Below are 22005 nucleotides of genomic sequence, written 5' to 3' on the forward strand. Positions count from 1 at the left end.
AGTCGGCTGCTTTCTCCAGGATCTAGATCTAAATATTCTATTTAGTAGGTGTAAATTATACGTAGTAAGGTCTTATGATAAAACCTATTTTTAAAATTTTCCTGAAATATATTAGTCAGTAAACAAAGGTTATGAATACTTCTCAGTAGTATAATGATTACTTTTCGAAACGGATGGCCCCTTGCCCACGAGTTCCTGTCACTCCGATCTCACAGCCTCTCAAAATAAAGCCCAATACTCTCCAGGATTCTTTCACTCTCGAGGTCCCCATTGGTCTCTTTAATCTTAGGTCCAATTGTCTTTCATATAGTCTCACTGTTCTTAGTTCCTCTAGGCAATTAGGGACACCCGGACATGCAGAAGCATCCCCAGGGATGAACTAGGAAGCAGAGAGAGAAGCATAAGAGACCCCCAGCCCACTGATGAGAGGATTCATGTCCCCTAAAACTTTTCTTTCCAGCAAGCCATATCTTTTCACCACTTCAGGTTATATGGCTGCATTCCTGACCTGAATCTTGGATCCCATGCTGGAGGGGTTCAGACCCCACTACAAGCTGGGCGATTTTTGAGCTCAGAACTTGGCCCTAGTTCAGCACCACGGACAGCATCACCCCCTCCCCCCTCCCCCGCCACCCCGCCTTGCCTGGAGCTCACCAGGTCTACAAAGAGTATTGGGAGGACAGACGTCCCCTTGTGTGGTGAGCCACCTTCACTACAGCCCCGAGAAATTAGTTCAAGATAAGGCTGGAAGCAGGGGAGAGATCACTGCATCATAGCACATAAGGGATCTCGATACACACCTCATTTTTAGGTCATCACCCAACAAGCCTGGGAATTTGGCATCAACCACTCTGATGTACAATGTTTCTTGGAGTTTGTGTGACCATAGAAAACCACCCAACTCCATGTCTTCTATGAGTGTGGGGCCAGGACTCCCAGCACCATGAGTGCAAGAGGGAGTCCAAGGAGAGATCAAGGCTTGGGATACTCAGTGCCTGGATCCTGGGTACTCAGCGCCTGAGGAGAGGGACAAGAGAGATTCCAGAATCCACCTACTTTGCTGATTTTGTAGCTTGAGAAGAGGAGAGGACCAACACTTATTCCACCCTTCACCACTACAGAGGGAACTATTATGTTTCTTTCCAGATACTCCATTCCCATGGACATCATTGTCTTTCAGTGACATAGTACAGTAAGAAGCAATCTTTTTTCTCTGGGATTAATGGGAGTGGGGTATCTGCCACGCCATAGCACAGCAGGAGTCCCAAGTTCACGTGACGGGAAGGATGAGGTCATACATGGTATGTCCTCATTCCCCCATAGCCAAGTTCTGCCCATAGACCTTTCTCATCAATCCATAATGGGCTCAAGAGATCCAATAACATTCCCTCAGGTATTACAACTGAAGCTTGAGGGCCAAGGGACAGGAGCATCAGCCCCCAGTATTCAGAGGATAGACGACAAATAGCTTCTAGAGCTCAGAGCTTCTCTGGGAAAGAGAGACTTCAACACTGGTTCTAATGCAGTAAATGTATCTCTAATCAATGGATTATAAATAATTTAATGGGAATCCTTTGTTGTAGGGAATAAATATAAGCTTTACAATAAGAGAAATTTGAATTCAATTCTGGTTTCTCTATTTACTAAGTGGGTGACATGAGAAAATTGGTCACTCTACTTCTCTGTACCTCAGTGTCCTGCTCTGTAATGTGGGGAAGTAATAAGCCCCATCTCATAAGGATGCTGTGACACACGTGAAGCACTGTATGCAGGTCCTGGTACAGGTGTGTGTTCGTTGCGTGCTGGTTCCTTATCCCTTGAAAATGCAAGTTCCTGCTGGCAACATAGCCTGATGCTGTGAGTGGCAAGTCCCATTCTGTATTAAGTGAACACAGGACATTTCAGTAAATGCAGCTAAAATTTCAACAACAAAGTCCAAACCAGGAAATGAATAAAACATCACACTATATACTTTTCAATGGGGTCAACTGGAAAGAATCAGAAGTCTGTAGTGTGGCATCGAATGGTTCCTGAGCCTGAATAATTTCCTCTTCTCAAGAAGCAGGAATATATTCGGGAAAGTAGGATTGACAGAACTCTGAGAACTTTCACCGAGATCTCCCAACTGGCACACACGCTCACTCATATGAGTGGACTGACCTGGATAAAATCAATGAAAAGACTTCCAGAGAAGAAGCCTTATATCATAGGGGCTGTCTCTGAGGGTTGCAAGAGCTTAGCATCTTCCCTCACACTGTTCTCAGTATGGGTTCAAGCAGAAACCTCAATGTAGGATATACCTTTGGTTTGTGGAAAGGACCCTAGTGAAGCACAAAGTGTCAGTAGAGAGAGGGGAGTCCTGGACCTCAGGAGGGGTGTGCCCATTCCCATTAGAGTTCTACCCTCTTTCTCTCCCCAGAGATTCCCTTAACCCCAGACACATAGATCTCAGACAAGTTGGTTGAAAGTAACACCTACCTCCTAAACCCTAGCTCTGAGTTAAGGGGGAAGATACAAAGTCTGGAGAGACTGCCTGTGGTAAGCATGAGAATATAAAGAGTAATCACATGAACACTATGCAAACATACTACAACAGAAAGTGGGGAGAATGATACAAGGATGTGCAAGCCAAAGAACTCGGTCTGGGAGCACTTACAATGCCAGAAACAGAAGAAGATTCCCCTCAGTTGTTTGCTGTACAGAAGAACTTAATAAGAAAAAACAGTGACTCTTAATAGCTCAGGGAAAAGGTGAATAATTCTTAAATCCAGGTGAGAAGTTTGTTATTCTAGTCTCACTTTGGTACTTCTTTGACAAAAAAGTTAAGTAAAGATATGATGTTGTTCCAATGACCTTATGGAAAGGTTTTAGTTTCAGTTTGGATAATTTCTATGAACTGATCTTCAAGTTTACTGATTCTTTCCTTGGTTGTTTCAAGTCTACTGAGTCCATCAAGGGCATACTTCATTTCTGTTGTTAAATTTATAAGATTGCTACCATTTACATTTATCTCTTTGTATAATTTTCATCTTTCTGTGGAAATTCCCTATATGATCATGCATTTTCCCCACCTTTCCACTACAGCATTTAACATAATAATAGTTATATGTTCCTTTCTGATAGTTCCAACATCTGGTTCATATCCGAGACTTCTTCTGTTGATTCCTTGGACTCTTGAAAGTTGGCTGATATTTCTTGCTTTTTGTGCATTTCCAAATGTTTTATTGAATGTTGGACATCATGTGTAGAAGAGTAGACACTGAGGTAAACAGCGTTTATGCCTGGAAGTGGGCATGCCTCTTCTGTTGGGATGTTAATGTGGGAATTTGTACCTGTCCTGTCAGAATTGAACCGGATTTTGATTTTGTGGTCTGTGTAGTTACCTTCAGTCACCAGAGCTTCAATTCCTCTGGCATAACTGAGGATCACGACTAGTCTGTAGAAGGGGTTTTCAGCACTTATTTTCCACCTTTAGCTTTGCTCTTCCCTATGACTCTATTTCTCAGAGACGATCTCTCTCCGTGTTCTTGCCCAGTAGAAGGAATGCAGAACTAATCATTATCTAGATAGACTTATTTTGTTGGAAAGGACCTAGAAGAGGCAAAAAATCATAAAAAAGAGAAAAGTTATAGTATATTGGTACCACAAGGTACCAAGACCTCTTATAAAGCCACAGTAATTAAGGTCATGTGGGGCTGTTTTAGGATAGACCAATAAAGCAGGATAGAATGTTCAAATCAAACCTACACATATACATTTACTTGATTTATGGCAAGAGCAGTGGGAGAAATATGGCCCTTTTGATAAATAGTGCTGGATCCATTGGATATCCTCATGGGTAAAAAGGAATCATAACACCTACATCACACAATACAGGAAAGTCCATTCCTAGTGGTTTGGATACCCAAATGTAAATAGGGAAACTTTGGATTTTTTTTAGAAAAAAAAGACCATCTGTGTATCCTTGTGGCTATGCAAGTATTTCTTAAACCCGGTAAACATTTACTACCAATGACAGAAGAGGTTGATAAACTTGACTACGTTAGAATTAAGAAACTCTTCATAAAAGATGCCATGAAGAAGATATTGGTAATAAAAATCTCCAAGAGAGAACTTGTATGCAGAATATTTAAGTACCTGTGAAAATTGATAAGAAAAGGATCAACAACCCAATAGGAAATTGGGCAAAAGAGTATAAGTCCTTCTCAGAGGAAGATGCTCAAAACCCCATGAGAATATGAGAAGTTCCTCAGTCTCATGAGTCATCAAGGAAATGCAAAATAAACCCACAATGAGTTCCACTAATCTCCAGGATGATTAAAACGAAAGCAGACCAAAAATCTCATGAAGGATACAATTGGAAATATCAAGTATTGTCTAGAATTGAAATTACTGGAACTCTCATATACTTGTTATTGAAATGTAAATATTATAAACACTTTGGAAACTGTTTGGAAATACTTACTAAAACTGAATATGCACATACTCTATGACTGAGAAAGGCCACGCTACAAAATACACCCAACAAAAGTGCACATACATACATAAATCACCACTTTTGTAGCACCACTCTTCGTAAGAGATCCAGGATGGAAATAACCCAAACGCCCATCAAAGATAGACAGATTATGGAGTGTGTGGCATATGCACACAATGGAATTCTTTCAGCAGTGAGAATGAATGAATCACTGATGTGTGGCTAGATCTCACAGCAAAAGACTGAGCAAAGGGGCCAGACACAGATGAACGCACACTGGAAGTTCCAAACTACGTAAAAATTAAAAACAAATAAAACTAATCAATGATGATAGAAGTCATTACAGTGGTACTTTTTGTTCGGGTGGGCGTGACTAACTAGGAATGGACATTGGTGACGCTTCTTAATCTAGATGGTTATTCTGGGAATGTCATCGTTAGGAAAATTGATGAAGCATGTCTTTATAATCAGAACTGCTTTCAAGATGTATATTTGCTTCAATGTCTTTTACTTTAAAAACGATATATGAGGATACCTCACACAAATATATGCTGATTCATTTTAAATTTTAAATGACATCTAAAAATTATAAAAAAATGTATATTTTACTGAAACCATCTCAGGACAAAGTGAAAAACTCAAATAGCCCTGTATCCATAAAGGAATTGATTCAGTGGGAAACATTATTTTCCAGGGAAAAAGTTCAATGCCAAGTTCATCCGAATGTGCAGGGCAGAAAATATTTCAATTTTTCATAAGCACTTCCGAGTATGAAAGTCACATCAACCAGTATCACTTTTGGAAGTCTTTTGCTTTCTCTAGAACTATATTGAGTTCTGCAGAGTAGGGAAGTGGTGATGGCTGATCCCCAAGAACTTCCGCATCTCTGGCAGCTGCGGGTATGAACTTGCACTTATGTGCACAATTACCATCCTGTTCTTATTCACTCACTTCCTGTTGTAGTTTACTCTTATTTTTCCCAAGCCATCCTTCCCATACTGAGGGACCCTGGTGACCAGACTGTCCCAGGGCAGTGGCTGGCATTTATTGTTCAAGAGATGCTTCTGTTGTTGGTAGTGCTGTTGCAGTCCATGCTGTGGGAAGATGAGAGGACCAAGAGCCAGAGGTGTCCAGGGTGGAGAGCGAGGATGAAGTCTGATTCTCTTACTCATGTTTATTACATGAAACACAATTACAAAATGAGAAACTGTTCCTGAATGTGACAGGAAGGGTAAGTCCCAGAAAAGAAGTCTTTTCTCCATCCAAGTTAATGGGAGGCCTACAGGCCCCTGGGAGGCTCCAACACAGAGTGTCCGCCTCCAGAAAAAGACTTCAGCCCCTTTCTCTTCCCTAGCCAACCTAAACTCATGAGATGTATTTCCCAGGAATGCTGGGATCCAGTCACTCTGAAAATCTGACTTCTGAGAAGGGGACCCCACCTTGGAAATTGACCCTGGAACATTTCTCTGGAAATTTGACTTGCACTGTTTTCTCTTCTATTCAGTGCCTCAAAGGATTGGATGGTGCCCACCCCCATTTGGGAGGGAAATCTCTTTTACTGAGGTCACCACGTTAAAAGCCAGTCTCATCTGGAAACACTCTCACAGACACATGCACAAATGATATTTAACCTGGGCATTCCACAGCCCAGTCAAGTTGACGCATAAAATGAGCCATCATACTGACATTGGAGGTTAATGGTTAGCATACACACACAGAAAGATAGACAGACTCACAGCTTGGCACTGGGCGTTCTGAATACTGAGATGGGCCATTTCTTGCCCTTCGCCCTGGGGAAGATGGGGCTCCTTTGAATAGGCAAATGGCCCTAGTTGTCAGGTCAAAGAGATCCTGGGACAATGTCTTAGTAGGAGAGAAATACTAGGGATGCTCTTCTGCTGAATCATTTGCCCGTCACTGTAAATGACTCTCTGGACCACCTGTGTCCACCTGGGTCACCAATCCATGTACTAAGGCTTGGTGCTCCTTGTCCTCCGAAATCCAGCCGATGGCTTTCCGCTACCCCTCCCTGCCTCCCAGCAGTTGACCAGCTGTTATGTCACACCAGCAAGGTGAACCAAACGTCATTGATGATGTGCAAGGGCTTCATAGCACCTCCGCCTCCACTGACCCTCAGAGCCCTGTGGCGGCAGCTTCAACTTCTCCCTTTCGTGGCCAACTTTAACCTAGAAGCAACGAGGGAAGGGGATGATGGGAAATGTAGTTCCAGCTTGGCAAATCCTCCACAGATATGTTCCAGCTTGACAAATCCTCCACGGGTAGGTTCACTGAAGCTTTCAAATACCCTTTTAAAAGTCATCCTTTAAATATAGTTAATGGAAAAATCCGTCAGGTGAGTAAACTTTCAACTTAACCTTTTCCTTATTAGCTATGATTTGCCTGGCTGCTGTTTAGTGATCTCACCCCGCACATCAAAACAACCTAAAACACAGTGGCTCAAGCAATAATTTTATTCTATTGTTTATTATTTATTCTCATTGTTCTGTAAATTGGCCAGAGCCCAGCAGGGCAGTTTCACCCCTAGATTTGCCTCGGGCTCTTTCAGGCAGTCGCATTGGGGTGGTGGCAGTGACTGGGGCTGGATATCTGACCCCTCAGTGTTCCTCTATGTAGCATCTCTCTCCATCAGAGTCCCCGTGATTGCTTACACAGATGCCCAGAAATCCATGAGGCGGGAGTGGAACCTGCCAGGCTTTCTTAATGTCTGAGCCATATGAGTCTCAGAACATCTTGTCCTCCACATTCTATTGGTCAAAGCGGACATGAGCCCCATCTAGGTTCAAGGAGAGGAGATAATAATAACCAACTCCATCTTGTAAGGAGAGGAGCGCCATGTTTGTATGAAGGAGGGTCTAGATTGTTTGGGGTTGTCTTTGGTGACTAGTTGCTACAGCTACTCACCTGTCTGAATTTAAGCTGCCTCCTCCACTTGATGAGGGGAACATCCCTCTCTGTTAGGGATGTAGGGAAAATGAAATGGGAAGAGATATGCAAAGGTGCAGGACAAAACCTTCACCTTCCCTGCCCTTGGACCGGTGACCACAGCCTGACATTGTTCATAGGACATTCCTGAGGGTGGACAGAAAGAAAAGGCGGAGAAACAGAGGAATTTCCCCCTGTCTAGTGTCTCCTCCCAGGTAGACCTGAGCCCTCCCCAGCACATCTGATGTCTTGACCCTCCTGACTCCAAATATAAGGTCCCTGTGCTGTGTGAGCAGGCCCCTCCACAGAGCTGCAGACATCTCCAAAGTCAGCTCTGAATCAGCACTACGGAAAACACCGTTGCCCTTTCCTAAGGAATGCCCAGGAGCCAGGTAAGTCCTGGGCAGAAGGATCACCCCCTATGTGTGGTGGTCTAAGGTCGGCTGGGGCAAAGATTTGGTTGGGCACATTCAGAACACATAACTTGGTAGCTGGCAGAAGATCACCAGCACAGTATGGGAGTGAGGGGTATTGAGAAGATAATATCTGCGAGTCTGGCAACTCCCAGGGTTCCAGCATCACCTGCGGAATTCACATCCCTTGTGACCCCCTGAGAGTCTCTACCATGTCTACTTGGCCCAGTCCTCCCCGAGACCCCCCTTCAGTCCAGAAGAGCAAGAGCTCCACCCACCCCATGTGTGCTTCCCCATCACAGCCACCTTGCCTATGGCACCAGAATTATCAGGTAACCTGTCTCCCTACCAGATGGTGCTCAGCTCAAAGGCAAGGGCTAGACCTGTCATATTCACCCCTTTTACTAGCAATGTGAAGGCATGATTTACATGACTGTTGAATGAATAAATGAACAAATGAATTAAATCTCCTTCCTCCCCTCTTGGGTTGAGTTGAAAATTCTTCTCTTCCAGAATAACTTAAACTTCTTGCCTCTCAGCCAAGGAAAGCTGGGCTGACAAAGATTGATGAAGTGGCTCAAGGTGCAGAGAATAGTGCATGAGATAGAGCACCTGGGTGATTTGGGCAATTGACTTGCTTACTCTGGACTTCGGGTTTTCTGCTGCAAAATGGAGAAGTAAAGCTAGACGGCCCCTCAGCTCTGATGGCCCGTGGGTTATACTTCCTCTTTTGCACACAGTTAGTTTTTTCCCTATGTCTCTCCTTCCCGTTCTTCTGCTTTTCTTTGCAAATTGGGAACAATGGGAACAGGATCGGTGTGGTCAGGCCCTTCTGAGCACAGATGCTGCAGCTGCCCCTGCAGGGAGAGAGTGAGTGGCCAGCACAGGGGCCCAGGACGGGGAGGGGTCTGCAGGATGAGATTCCAACTGAAAATGCAGGAAATGGTGATGGTGTGGGAATGTCTATGCAGGCTCCAACCCCGCACCTTCCTTCTCCATGATCACAGCACTGACTCTACTCCAGGTTTTGGGTGATAGTTCTGGGAAGGGGATAATATGGGATGGGCAGCTTCATGAAGTCAAATAGAAGAAATACTGTAATTTTTCTATGTATACAAAGTCTTAAGATAAACACGTGCAAAGCCATGGTGTTAAAGGCAACATGTTCAGATGATAAACCACAGAGCAAAGCAAGGAAATAAATGACATTACAGTGAGGCTGGGGCTCCCTGTGGGGAGTGTGGCGTGGTGATGGGGAAGGGGATCTAGGGGGGAGGTCCTGGGTGCTCCTAACCTTCTACTTCTTGGAGGGTGTTCATTTTTTTTTTTTGTGAGGAAGATCAGCCCTGAGCTAACATTGATGACAATCCTCCTCTTTTTCTTCTTTTTTTTATATTTTTGCTGAGGATGACTGGCCCTGGGCTAACATGCATGCCTATCTTCCTCTACTTTATATGGGACGTGGACACAGCATGCCCTGACAAGCAGTGCATCAGTGAGCTCCTGCGATCCGTGCGTGAGCACTTAACCACTACGCCGCGGGGCCAGCCCCGGGTGTTCATTTTTTGAGGAATGACTGAGCTGTTCTTGTGGGGGCACTTCCTTGTATGTGCCTTTCATTTCCCAAAAAAACCTTTCCAGAAAACTGACTTGCGTCTGGACAGTCACCACCTCCCAGGACTCCCATCACTTCTTCCCAGCCCCCACCACACTGTTAAATCTAACCTTCTGTGAATTCAGGTGCATGCTTCTTCTCTCATGAAATCTTCATCATCCTTGAAGGTGGACGAACCCCAGGCTGGCATTCCTTGCTGTGTGTCTCCCACACACCCAGATTCTGAGAGCAGAGCTTGCTTAGGCAAAGACCCAGAGGTGGGCAGATTTTGCCATACTCTGGAGCAATGAGGAGGAGCAATCTTGAGACACCAGTGATGAAGAAATCCGTTCTGGCTCCCATACTGTCTCTACAAAGGGGGAAGTTTCTATCCCTTTCGAAATCTGCCCCTTCTCTCCTGCACTTTCTTCGCTTCCAAACCCCACTCTACAGAGAGTCACAGCCTCGGTTTCCAGGGGTCCTGTGGGCCGGGCTCCCGTCGACAACCTTAGCTGTGTTAACACACAGAACCCTGGCCTCCACCGCCTGAGTGTCCCCCCCGCCCAGTCCTCCTGAGACACCACCTCCAACTTTGAGGGTTGTTGACATTACACACTGCCTGTGTGTCACCCATTGCATCCCCTGTCACAGGGAGTTCCAGCTGCCTGGACACCTGTTGTCTCCCCACTGGACAGTGACTCAGGGCTGTGTCCAGGGCTGGTGTGTGACATCGTGAGCAGAGAGGGGATGTCCACCATGGTGATGCTGAGGGAGGGAGGTCAGTCGGCCTCCCTCATATCTTGGTTCCCTGAGTCCCACCCCGGGCTGGACCAACCTCCACAGACCAACTCAGGGGGTCTTGTCAGAACACACCAATTTTCACTTGGCGGAAAACGATCCCTGAGGGAAAGGACATTGACAGGGAGGCAGCAGACGGGGCTCAGGCCCTGCATGGGCTGTGAATTTGGGTGAGCCTCTCACCTTCCCTCGCCCGGGGTCCCCAGGAGTGGATGTGGTTGGTGCATGGTTGTCTCCGTGGGCTGTCCTGGCCCTGATACTTTCTGGGTGTGAAGTTCCTCCTCTGAGGAAGGTAACTGTTCTGACCTCACCCTCATCTTCCTGTTAAAGTCTCCTCTAAGTCTGCAACTTTTAGTTCCTGAGAAAGAACCCCGGGAAACAGATTTTCTTGGGGAACCTGGCACTGCGAACACCAGACATGCTGCTGCTGCTGCTGCTGGCCCTGCTCTGGTGGAGGGAGGGGACCGAGGGACGGAGGGAGCTGGAAGAGGGTTACGGGCTGCAAGTGCAGGAGTCAGTGACGGTGCAGGAGGGCCTGTGTGTGTTTGTGCCCTGCTCCTTCTCCTATCCTTGGAGTCGCTGGAGCAGCTCTACCCCAGCTCGTGGCTACTGGTTCCGGGAAGGGGCCAGAGTAGAGCAGGGTGCTCCTGTAGCCACAAACAGCCCATATCCAGGAGTGCAGAAGGAGACCCGGGGCCGATTCCGTCTTCTTTGGGACCCCCAGAGATCCAACTGCTCCCTGGACATCAGAAACGCCAGGAGGACAGATGCCGGGAAATACTTTTTTCAAGTGGAGAGAGGAAATGTGCGACATTCTTACACAAGTAACCAGCTCTCTGTGCATGTGACCGGTAAGGCGCTGGCTCCAGGAATCGCCACAGGGGAAGGACATGGGGGTCCCAGGGCAGAGCAGGCAGAGGACTTTCCAACCTGGGAGGGGTTTGCGGGTAAAACAGGTCAGGAGTCCAAGGGAAGAGCTGGAGCAAAGCCTGACGCTTCTCTCAGGACCGCTCCTCAGAGTCTCCCTCCTTATTCCTGTGTCTCCCCATCTCCTCACCAGCCCTGACCCACACACCCGACATCTTCATCCCGGAGACCCTGGAGTCTGGCCGCCCCAGGAACCTGACCTGCTCTGTGCCCTGGGCCTGTGAGCAGGACACGCCCCCCATCTTCTCCTGGATGTCGGCTGCCCTCACCTCCCTGGGCCCCAGGACCCGCTTCTCCTCGGTGCTCACCCTCACCCCACGGCCCCAGGACCATGGCACCAACCTCACGTGTCAGGTGAAGTTCCCCACAACTGGTCTAACTGTGGAAAGGACCATCCAGCTCAACGTCACCTGTGAGTGCTGGGCCAGGATGCCTGGATCCTGAGCACAGTAGGGATGGGGGTGTCAGGGTCTCAGACATTGGTGGGGGGTCTCAGAATCCACACTGGGAGCAGGTCAGGAGGACTCCTGCCTCCACTCTTCCCCCATTTATGCAGCTCCTGGGGACAAGGACCCATGTCCACCCAGCCCTCACCACTGATGCGGGGCCACCTTGTCTTTCTGTCCCAGACTCTCCACAGAACTTGACCGTCACTGTCTTCCAAGGAAACAGCACAGGTAGGAAGGAGCTGTGAGCATCTGTCTCCATCGGCCCCGTCACCCCCCTCAGACTTCTCCAAACGCCTTCTCAGCTCCACAAGGAGAAAGGGCAACATTCACACAGCAGAGCCATCTCTTGAGGCTCCTTGTCACCCATCTCCTGAAGACTCCTCCAGTCTCATCTTTTTATTTTCCCTAACAACTGTTTAGGTATTTTGAACAGGTAATATATTCACATGGTCTAAAATTCACAATGAACAGCCGAGTCTGTCCTCAGATGCCCAGTCCCCTCAGGAAGTTACCAGTGTCCATAGGCTGCTCTGGGCCTTGGTTTCTTCACCTAAACGATCTTATGGGTCATTTGACGTCAGTAGTACAGACTGTCCTCATTGTTCTCCATGACTGTGCCGTATTCCATGTCCTGGCTGGATTCTGATTTGTGTGCACCTTCTGTTAATGGAAAAATCATGGCATTTGTTTTCTTCTACTAACAGAAACACGGAAATGAATACTCTTGTGTCTCCTTTGATGTGTGTGTGTGTCTGTGGGATAACCTCGTAAAAGCAGAATATGGCTGCTTCCTATGCTCTTTCTAATTTTGAGAGATATGGTCAAGTTGCTTTGCATGGAGGGTGGACAAGTGTACATTTCCACAACTGAGGGGTCAAAGTGTGCATTTCCTTGCACTTCAAACTGTATCTGCGTGTCTGTCCTCCTCACCAGGTCTCCTTCTGCATCCTTTTCCTTTCTCTCCATCTCTTTGCCTCTCTGACCCTCTGTCTCTTCTTCTCCAGCACCCACAGTCCTGAAGAACGGGTCCTCTCTTTCAGTCCTGGAAGGTCAGTCACTGCACCTGGTCTGTGTTGTTGACAGCAACCCCCCAGCCACGCTGAGCTGGGCCCATGGGAGCGAGACCCTGAGCCCCTCACAGCCCTTGAACCCCGGGGTCCTAGAGCTGCCCCGGGTGGATTGGAGGCATGAAGGCAAATTTACCTGCCAAGCTCAGCACCCTCAGGGCTCCATGCACGTCTCCCTGAGTCTGTCTCTGCAGAGTGAGTGCACCAGAGGATGGGGGAGGGTCTGGAGGAGGAGGACAGCGCCCACGCCACCCCGCATTCCACCCAGCAGCCCCCTGAGCTTCTGAGTGGAGCTCAGCTCTGCTCTGTGCCGGGTTGTGAGGCCTGGAAATCCCCTGGGACTCAGGGTGTCACTGTCCATTTCCTGCCAGGCCAGGGCTGTGGGGTGGGTTGAGGGCTGGAGGGGGAGCCAGGGAAGGAGGTGGGTCTTGGAGGAGAGGGCTGGGGTCTGGACAGGTGTGTCTCGGGACACAAGACCCTTTCTTCGGGGGTTGGGAAGAAGGTCAGGTGAGTAAACCTCTCCTCTTCACCATAAAACTTAAGGAGAATCGAAAAACCTCAGGAATCAAGAGCAATAATATTGCAATAGAGTAGTTAAAAAAGTATTTTAAAAATACAAAATAAACTCCACAAAGAACAAAATGACAAAATTTTAATTAAAGACAGGCCGCAACTCAGCTCTTGTATGCCTCACTCTCCTCACCCTAACCCCCACCTGCAGCCCCTGAGCCTGTTCTTGCTCATGGCAAAGTGCCCTGAACACAGACGTGTGGGGCCCTACAGGGAGTGGGAGGAGAAGAGACAGAGTTCTCAGAGGGGAATCGCTAATAATCCAATCCTCTGCAGGAAAAGCGTGGCCTTTATCAGGAGTGGTGCTGGGTGCCGTGGGGGGAGCAGGTGCTACAGCCCTGCTCTTCCTGTCCTTCTGCGTCATCGTCATCATGTGAGCAGGGACCTGGAGAGGGAGGGAGAGCCCTGGGATGGAAAGGGCAGGCAGCCACGGATCCTTGAAGCCAGAGCTGGGGGACTGGGTGGGTCCAGAGCCTGAAGCAAGGGCAGGAAGGAGACCCCTGGCACCTGGGTGAGTCTGTCACAAACCTCTGGCCCCAGTGTCCAGGAAGGGGGAGCCTGTTCTCAACCATGGGGTCTCTGGGACAGGGCCACCCCTCTCCCACCTCAGTCACCCCTCCAGCCCCTAAGAGAGAACAGAGGAGGGGTCAGTCTGCCCACTGCACCCTGAACTGGCCAGACTGAAAGGCTCTTGATCTCTTCACTCAGAGTGAGGTCCCGAAGGAAGAAAGCGGCTAGACCAGCAGAGGATGTGGGTGACACGGGCATGGAGTGTGCAAACTGTGTCACGGGGTCAGTCTCTCTGGTGAGTAACTTGGACTTCTCTCCATCCAGCATTGTGCCTGGACACCTCTCCCAGGGTGACTCCCTGGATTATCCTGCTCAGTATGGCCAAAGTTCCTCTCCTCATCTCCTCCTAATCATCCCTTCAAGTGGGATCCTCATCTTGCTGACAGCGTGACAGCCCCTCCTCTTCCCTTCAGACCAGGCATGGAGGATTCACCTTCTCTCTATCCTCCCTTGCTTCTGCTACAGCCAAAAATTCACCACGTCTTGTCTACTTTCCTCCTAGAAACAGGTAGCATCAGTCTCCCTCTCTCCGTCTTGACCCCCGTCATTGCTCAGGCTTCAGGATCTCTTTCCTGGACGCCTCATCTCCCTGCTCCTCATCTCCCTTGCCCTACACAGAGCGATCATCTAAAAGCCGTCATTGTTCAGTTCGTCTGCGTTTGAACATCTGTTTGCCCCCATCATCTACAGCAGAGGCCGGCAAAGTATTTCTATCAAGGGCCAGAGAATAAATATTTTTGGCTTTTTGGGCCATAGAATCTCTGTTGCAGCCACTTAACTCATCTTTTGCAGCATGAATGCAGCCTTAGACCATAAGTAAATGAATGAGCATGACTATGTTCCCATAAAACTTTATTTACAAACACAGGCGTTGGGCCGGGTTGGACCCAGGGCTGTATGTAGTTTGCTGACCTCTGACCTAGAAAATAAAGCTCCAACTCCTCGGCCCACAACCCTGCATATTCTGGCCTCTCAGCACCTACGTCTCCAGAAGGCCCGGAGTTAGGGTGAGGACTGTGAGGCACTAGCTTGAGACACAAAACTTAGAAACGTGTCCAAAATCTCAGCAATCGTGGTACTACTTTAAGGCAGTATTTTTTAAAAATCAAAATTAATGAAAAAAATCCACGATGAGTGAAATATCAAAAATCTAAATAATGGTTGGATGAGTATAATGAAGTTAGTTAATAATAATTTAAGATCATAACTTGGTCAAGAGATATTGTCACACGTGGCAGCATTCTCAGTTGAAAACGAGAGAGGCAGAGGAGGAGATTTTGACAATATTCTGTCTGTGTTTGCTTCCAGTAAAGGCATGAAATCAAAATTGTAGTAAATTCTGATTCGGGTCCACATAAAACCTTTGAAACTTACAGTAATGTTTTAATACACAGCATTTTCAGGTTTTCAGTAATATTTCAATCATTTTAATGTTTTGAGAAAATTGACCATTAAAATACATAAAGTCGCGTATATGGGGGCACAGATTTTTTCCTCTGCCTCAGACTCCAGTTGTTCCAGAAGGACACTCTTACTAATCCTGGGTTATTTAAAGTATTGAATTTTGTTCTGCATGGGATTTTTTGCATTCGTTTTGATTTAAAAAATCTTGTATTCAAATACTGTTAATCTCAATTACTGAGGATTTTGGCTCCCATTTTAATTTTTCATTTTGGACGAGACCTTCACTTGCCTCACTCTGATCCCAGCCCCACTGTCCAGGCGACTTCCTCTACTCCCCCCACCTCCACTCACACTCCATCCACACTGGACTTTTCATCGTCATCAACCCGAACAAGGTTACTTGTGCCTCTGGGTCTCTGCATGGGCTCTTCCTCCTCTAAAGCTCTTCCCTCCCCGTTTCCACTCATTCATTCCTGTTCATCCTCCATGCTCTGATGGACATGTGACACTTTTCACTTATTTATTGCATTTGGAGTGTGAATGGGGGCTTTTGGAAGGTTTTTACAGCAGGGTAACATGCATCTTTTCATTCATCAATTCCTCCAGGAAATGTTATTGAGCACCTAATGAGTGACGAGGAGTGTAGGTGGCAGAGACTCATCATGAAAAATATCTAAAACCTTGGCTCAAAGAAGTTGTTTTCTAGACAGAGGGTGATAATCAAACTAGTAAAAAGAAAACAACCTAACAACAAATAAGTGAACAGAATGTGCAAGGTAGACATGTGCTTTGGGGAAAATGCAGGGTACAGAGACGAGACAGTGTTGAGGAGATGGCTTGTGGAGTGCTCTTGGGATTTATTTATTTCTTGTAGTGAAAATTTCACAACAAGTTGACCATCATAATGATTCTTAAGTGCACAGTTGTGAAACAGATCTCTAGAACATTTCCATCTTGCAAAACTGAAACTCTGTACTCGTTGACTACCCACGTCCCCCACCACCCCAGCCCCTGAAACCACCCTTCTACTTCCTGTCTCCATGGGCTTGACTACTTTAGACACCCCATGTTAGTGGAATCATGCAGTATTTGTCTTTTTGTGACTGGTTTATGTCACTTAGCATACTGTCCTCAAAGTTCATCTATGTTGCAGCATGTGACAGGATTTCCTTCATTTTAAATATCCCAATAGATTGAATAATACCCCAATCTATGTATACACCACATTTTCTTTATCCATCCATCCGTCACTGGATATCTGAGTTGCTTCCACTTCTTGGCTACTGTGAATAATGTTGAAGGGAACGTGAGTGTGCAAACATCTCTTGGAGGTTCTGCTTTGAGGTCATTTGGATAAATACTCCTAAGTGGAATTGCTGGATCATATGGCAATTCCATTTTTCATATTTTGAGAAACCTCCGTACTGTTTTCCAGAGTGGCTGCACCATTTTACATTCCCAGCAACAGTGCACAAGTGTTCAAATTTCTCTGTATCCTCACCAACACATGTTTTTTCTTTTTTCCATAGTGGTCATTCTAATGGGTGTGAGGTGATATCTCATTGTATTTTTGACTTGCACTTCTCCAATGATTAGTGATGTTGAGCATCGTTCCATATTCTTATTGGCCATTTGTATATATTCTTTGGGGAAATGTCTAATTCAAGTTCTGTGCTCATTTTTTAACGGGTGTATTTTTGTGGTTGTTGTTGATTTGTGGGAGTTCTTTATATATTCTGGATGTTAACCCCTTATCTGTTACATGACTTGCAGATATTCTCTCCCATTCTGTAGGTTGGCTTGTGGTTTTGTTAGTGATGTTTGTACAAAGGCATGAAGGAGAATCAAGAGTTTGCAACTTGACTGTGTGATCCAAGAGCCCACCAGGCAAAGGGAACAGAAGGTGAAAACAGTCAGACACACAAGGCTGACCAGTGAATGAGGAGCAGCAAGGACATGCGAGTGATTACACAGAGGGAGGCAAGGCCAACAAGCAGGAAATGAGTTTTGGGAAGTCAGCGTGTGTGTACATCACATCTGCACACACAGGACACTGTGGGCATCTGGAGACTTTCGGGCAGAAGAGGAAACTGATCCCCTTTTCATTTTCACAGGATGCCTCTGGATGCTGTGCACAGAGAGACTCTGTGTGTCAGAGAAGTTAGAAAAGGGACTGGTGAAACATTCCAGGCAGGTGGTGATGGTGGCTGGAACCAGGATGGCATGAGGGTGTGGCTTGATAAGATTCTGGGTGAATTCTGAACTTAAGGCTACTGAGAATTGTTAATGGATTGGGAGTGCAGTGTGAGTGACAGAAAGGGGTCAAGGATGACTCATAGATTTCTGCAGTGAGCAGCCGGAAAAATGGAGGCACCAATCACTGAGGTGGAGATGATTGGAGGAAGAGATTTGGGGGAGAAAAGGAGAAGTTCAGTCTGAATATGTTGAGTTTTGTGTTTGTTTTGACAGGGAATGGGCATTTCAAGTATACCTTTGGATTAAAGTCTTTCCGGAGAGAAGGAGCTGGGGTTACAGATTTGGGAGTCATCAGCCTACTAGATGAGATGAAGCCAATGCAGTGGATGAGATCACGAAACAAAGTTGAAGAAGGAAAGAGTCCAGGGTTGCTCTGATATTTAGGGGCAGGGAGATGGGGAACATCCAGCCAGGGGGCTTCCAGCGACGTCAATGGATCCAGAAAGTGTGATGTCTTGTAATTAAGTCTAAAGGGACTTTCCTTTAGGGCAGGTGTGCAGTCAGGTCACCTGCTGCTGCCAAGTCCAGAGAGGTGAGGACTGAAATATTGATTTCACCAGCAGAGGTCACTGGTGTGCTTGATAACAGCAGTGTCAGTAAGTGGTTTTGTGTGTGTGTGTGTGTGTGTGTGTGTGTGTGTGTGTGTGTGTGTGAATCTTAATTTGAACAATGAAGAGAATGGAAGGGGCAAAAATATTAACTATTTTGGTGAAGTGTTCTCTTATCGAGAGGAGCAGCAAAGAAGGATGCTCCTCAGGCAGCTCCTGTCACTCTCCTCCATGTGAGTCTGTGTTACTTTCTTGTTGCTGCTGTCATGAATCACCACAACTTCATTGGCTTCCAAAAACATAAATTTATTGTCTTACAGTTCTCGAGGTCACAAGTCCAAACTGGGTTTCACTGGACTAAAATGAAGGCATTGGCAGGCGGGGCTGAGTTCCTTCTGGAAGTCCCGGGGGGAAATGCGTTTTCTTACCTTTTCCAGCCTCTAGAGGGCGCCTGCCTTCCTTGGTTCTTGGCTCCTCCCTCCATCTTCAAGGCCAGAAGCACAGTGTCTTCAAATCTCTCTCTGCCTTCTCCTTTCGCTTGTCAAAGCTGTTGTGATTATATTGGGCTCTCTCAAATACTTCAGGAGAATCTCCATATCTCAATGTCTTTAATTTAATTCCATCTGCAAAGTCCTCTTTGCTATGTAAGGTAACACATTCACAGTTTCCTAGGGATTAGGGCTGGGACATCTTTAGAGGCTGTTATTCTTCCTATCACAGGGACAAAATTTCTTTGACTGGCTTGTCCTCCCACCAAACTGTGAGCTTCCCAAGGGCAGGTGCTATGCCTGCATCAAGGCTCTGTAATCCTCTCTTACTCACCCAGTTCCTGTCCATCATATCATAACTCACAATTAGGTATTTATTTGCTTATCTCATATTTCACTGCATCCCTCAATTAAACAGTAAGCTGCAAGAGGTCAGGGTCTGTGTCTGCTGTGTCCACCATAGAACATCCAGCACCCAGCTCAGGGCCTCACACTGAGGGGGCCTCGGGCTTTGAGGTCAGCAGGAACTGGATTGGATCCTCATTTTCCTCAGGGGCCTTTTGTTTCTAATGAGGAAGATCAGCCCTGAGCTAACATCTGATGCCAGTCCTCCTCTTTTTGCTGAGGAAGATTGGCCCTGGGCTAACGTCCGAGCTCATCTTCCTCTACTTTATATGTGGGACGCCACCCACAGCATGGCTTGTTAAGTGGTGCATAGATCCGTGCTGGGGATCTGAACCTGCATACCCAGGGGTGCCAAGCAGAGTGCCTGAATTTAACTGCTATGCTACCAGGCTGGTCCCTTCCTCAGGGACTATGAGCATGCTGCTTACCTTGATCATTGCAGTTTTCATATGTATAAAATGGAGACAATTATAGTATCTTCCTTATGCGGTTGTTGTGGGAAGTTCATGAGAACAGCAAGCAGCCAATAAGGTGTTCTCTAAAGATTAAATATTCAAGGAAAGCATGAATGAAGGACATGTCAAGAAAAATGTATGTGGGATAAATAGACTTGCTGTCTTATCCTGTCCTTATTGTTCTGCTCTGACTCCCTTCTCTCTCCCTCCACTCAGGGTCCCCTGATTGAATCCCAGAAGGGAAGCTTCCCAGATCGCCCTCCCCCAGATGTGGCTGCCCCCTGCTCAGGGGAGGACGAAGAGCTCCATTATGCATCTTTCAGCTATTGTGGCATGAAGCCTCAGGACCCACAGGAACAGGAGGCCACTGGTAATGAGTACTCAGAGATCAAGATCCACAAGTGAGAAACTGCAGAGACTCAGCCCTGGCTTGAGGGATCATGGCTCCTGTGGTTCAAATAAAAGTCCTGGGCTGATTGCTGTAGAGTTAAAAAGCCCTCTAAAGAGTGTAAAGAGCACAGACTTTGGAACCAAAGAGTTTTGAGTTTGAGTCCACACTCTGCCTCTTGACTAAGTAAGGACAGATCAACTCCTACCTCTCTGCCTCAGTTTCCTGCTGTCTGAAATCTGAATGAGAAGCCCCACCTGCAAGTTCATAGTGAGAATTCTGGGAGTCAAATTCTATCACAGCACCTGCCACAAAGTGTATGCTGAACACATGCTGAACCCCGGTGCTTTGAACAGAAATGTCCTGCTGGGAATTTCTCCTGACTCTGGAGGGGACCAGTGTCAGACCTCATATCTTGCACACAGGTCCCTTCTCCTGGAATGTCATCCCACCAGGCCTTCATCTGCCTCTGTCTTTGAAAGCCGATCTCCAGAGGTGAACTTCCGGGTTGAGATGGGAAAGCCAAGCTGCAGCTCATGGTCTCCCCTATAGAGACAAATCAAATGAATGAGGAAGGTTCCCAAATGCTCACATGACCATCTGATGAATGAAACAACATGATCCCCAAATTCTCCTACAGCACCCAGACGAAGACAGGAATATATCACAGCAGTCACTTCATGAACTAGCTTCTATGGAAAGAAATCAAAGGATTGGATGAAGCTTTAAAAATTCCCTACAGATGGACCCCTGCCCATTTATAACAGCAGCAAGAAACATAAGGCACCAAGGAACATTTTTAAAATTGAAACAGGCCATACGTCCATACTGAAAAATACAGAATACTGCTGACAGAAATTAAAGAAGATCCACATGAATGAAGAAATATACCATGTTCATGGATGGGAAGACACAGTATTGTTAAGATGTCCGTTTTCTCCATATTGATTTCAAGTAATCCCAGTAACAGACATAAAGCTAGAGTCATCAAGAGAGTGTGGTGTGGACAGAACAGAGTCCATAAACGGACCCACACACTATACAGAATCCACTGATTCTAGACTACACCCAGTCTATTCATTAGGGAAAGGAAGGACTTAACAAATTGGTAGAACAAGTGGATTAAGGTTTGGAAAAAATGAACCTTATACTTGATACATTTGGTTTTTATAATTTGAATCATGCGGTTTGTACTCGTGGTTTTTTCATTCAGTATTGGTGTTTTTGAGATTCATCCATGCCGTTGTGAGTATGAGTATTTTGTTTCTTTATTGCTGAGTGAGATTCCAACATATTACACTCTGTTTACCCCTTTTTCTGTTGATGCACATTTGGTTTGCTTCCATTTTTTGACAATTATGTATAAAGCTTCTGTTAATGTATTTGCACAAGACTGTGGCCAGGTGTGTTTTCATTTCTGTCAAGTGAATGGGGGGCAGGCCAGAGATGGAGACAACGAGGTCAGAGTCACGTGTTGGGAGCTTGAGAGTCTCTGGGACTCCCCATGGAGACCAGTGTCCAGCAGGCAACTGGAGAGATGGGTGGTCTGGAGCTCAAGAGGAAGGTAGGGACTGGAGATGTACAGCGGGAACATCAGGGGGTCCAATAGTCCTGATAATGTTTGCCGTCTGTTGTGGGTTGACTTGTGTCCCCCCAAAAAAGACATATTGACGTTCACACCCTTGGTACCTGTGAGTGTGATTTTATTTTGAGATGGGGCTTTGCTGATGTAATCAAGTTAATATGAGGTCAGACTGAATTGGCAGACCCTAAATCCAGTGACTGGCATCCTTATACAAAGTGGGAAATTTGGACACAGACACATGTAAGGAAGAGGGTCATGTGACAACAGAGGCAGGGATTGGAGTTATGATGCTCCAAAGCAAGGAAGGCCAAAGATTGCCGGCAACCACCAGAAGCAGGAAGAGGGAAGGAAGGGTTTTACCCTAGAGCCTTCTGAGGGAATGTGTCCCTGTTGAAACCTTGATTGTGGTCTTTCAGCCTCCACCACTGTGACACAATACATTTCTGCTGTTTTAAGTCACCCAGTTTGTGGTAAGTAGTCACAGCAGCCCTAGGGAACTAACACATTTGCTCAGCATCTATTGTGAACCAATTCCTCAAGTCTTATGTCTCATTCAATACTCACAGTGACACTGAGAGGGTCAACCCTGTCCCCGTGTTACAGAGAAGGCTCGGGTGAGCTGCTCAAAGCCACACAGGCCAGCAAGTGGAGGGACCAGATTGAATCCA

General features: G+C 46.5%; 1 protein-coding gene and 2 long non-coding RNA genes across 3 annotated transcripts; 2 read left to right on the top strand and 1 right to left on the bottom strand.

The window, feature by feature from the left end:
• Window positions 1-5068: 5068 nt before the first annotated feature.
• On the bottom strand, window positions 5069-9647 carry LOC131397233 (uncharacterized). Its single transcript, XR_009216733.1, has 2 exons — window positions 9559-9647; window positions 5069-6798 (listed from the first exon to the last, which is right to left on the bottom strand). It is a non-coding gene; the product is annotated as an uncharacterized LOC131397233 (long non-coding RNA).
• LOC131397234 (uncharacterized) lies at window positions 6750-9703 on the top strand. Its single transcript, XR_009216734.1, has 3 exons — window positions 6750-6830; window positions 7696-7812; window positions 9616-9703. It is a non-coding gene; the product is annotated as an uncharacterized LOC131397234 (long non-coding RNA).
• Window positions 9704-10470: 767 nt separating this feature from the next.
• Window positions 10471-20801, top strand: LOC131397224 (sialic acid-binding Ig-like lectin 8). The gene is made up of 7 exons (XM_058529996.1): window positions 10471-11076; window positions 11286-11564; window positions 11782-11829; window positions 12606-12863; window positions 13515-13611; window positions 13947-14043; window positions 19581-20801. Exons 1-7 carry the CDS (start codon window positions 10644-10646, stop codon window positions 19767-19769), a joined length of 1401 nt encoding a protein of 466 aa, XP_058385979.1. The 5' UTR covers window positions 10471-10643; the 3' UTR covers window positions 19770-20801.
• The last annotated feature ends 1204 nt before the right edge of the window (window positions 20802-22005 follow it).

The sequence above is a fragment of the Diceros bicornis genome, chromosome 34 (assembly GCF_020826845.1).
Source record: "Diceros bicornis minor isolate mBicDic1 chromosome 34, mDicBic1.mat.cur, whole genome shotgun sequence".
NCBI lineage: Eukaryota > Metazoa > Chordata > Mammalia > Perissodactyla > Rhinocerotidae > Diceros > Diceros bicornis.

Excerpts from the sequence above, each read along its gene's own strand:
- LOC131397224 (XM_058529996.1), top strand. The coding sequence starts at position 10,644 with ATGCTGCTGCTGCTGCTGCTGGCCCTGCTCTGGTGGAGGGAGGGGACC. Across the intron at positions 11,565-11,781 it reads CATCCAGCTCAACGTCACCT|ACTCTCCACAGAACTTGACC; the intron begins GTGAGTGCTGGG and ends TTTCTGTCCCAG. Across the intron at positions 11,830-12,605 it reads CTTCCAAGGAAACAGCACAG|CACCCACAGTCCTGAAGAAC; the intron begins GTAGGAAGGAGC and ends CTTCTTCTCCAG.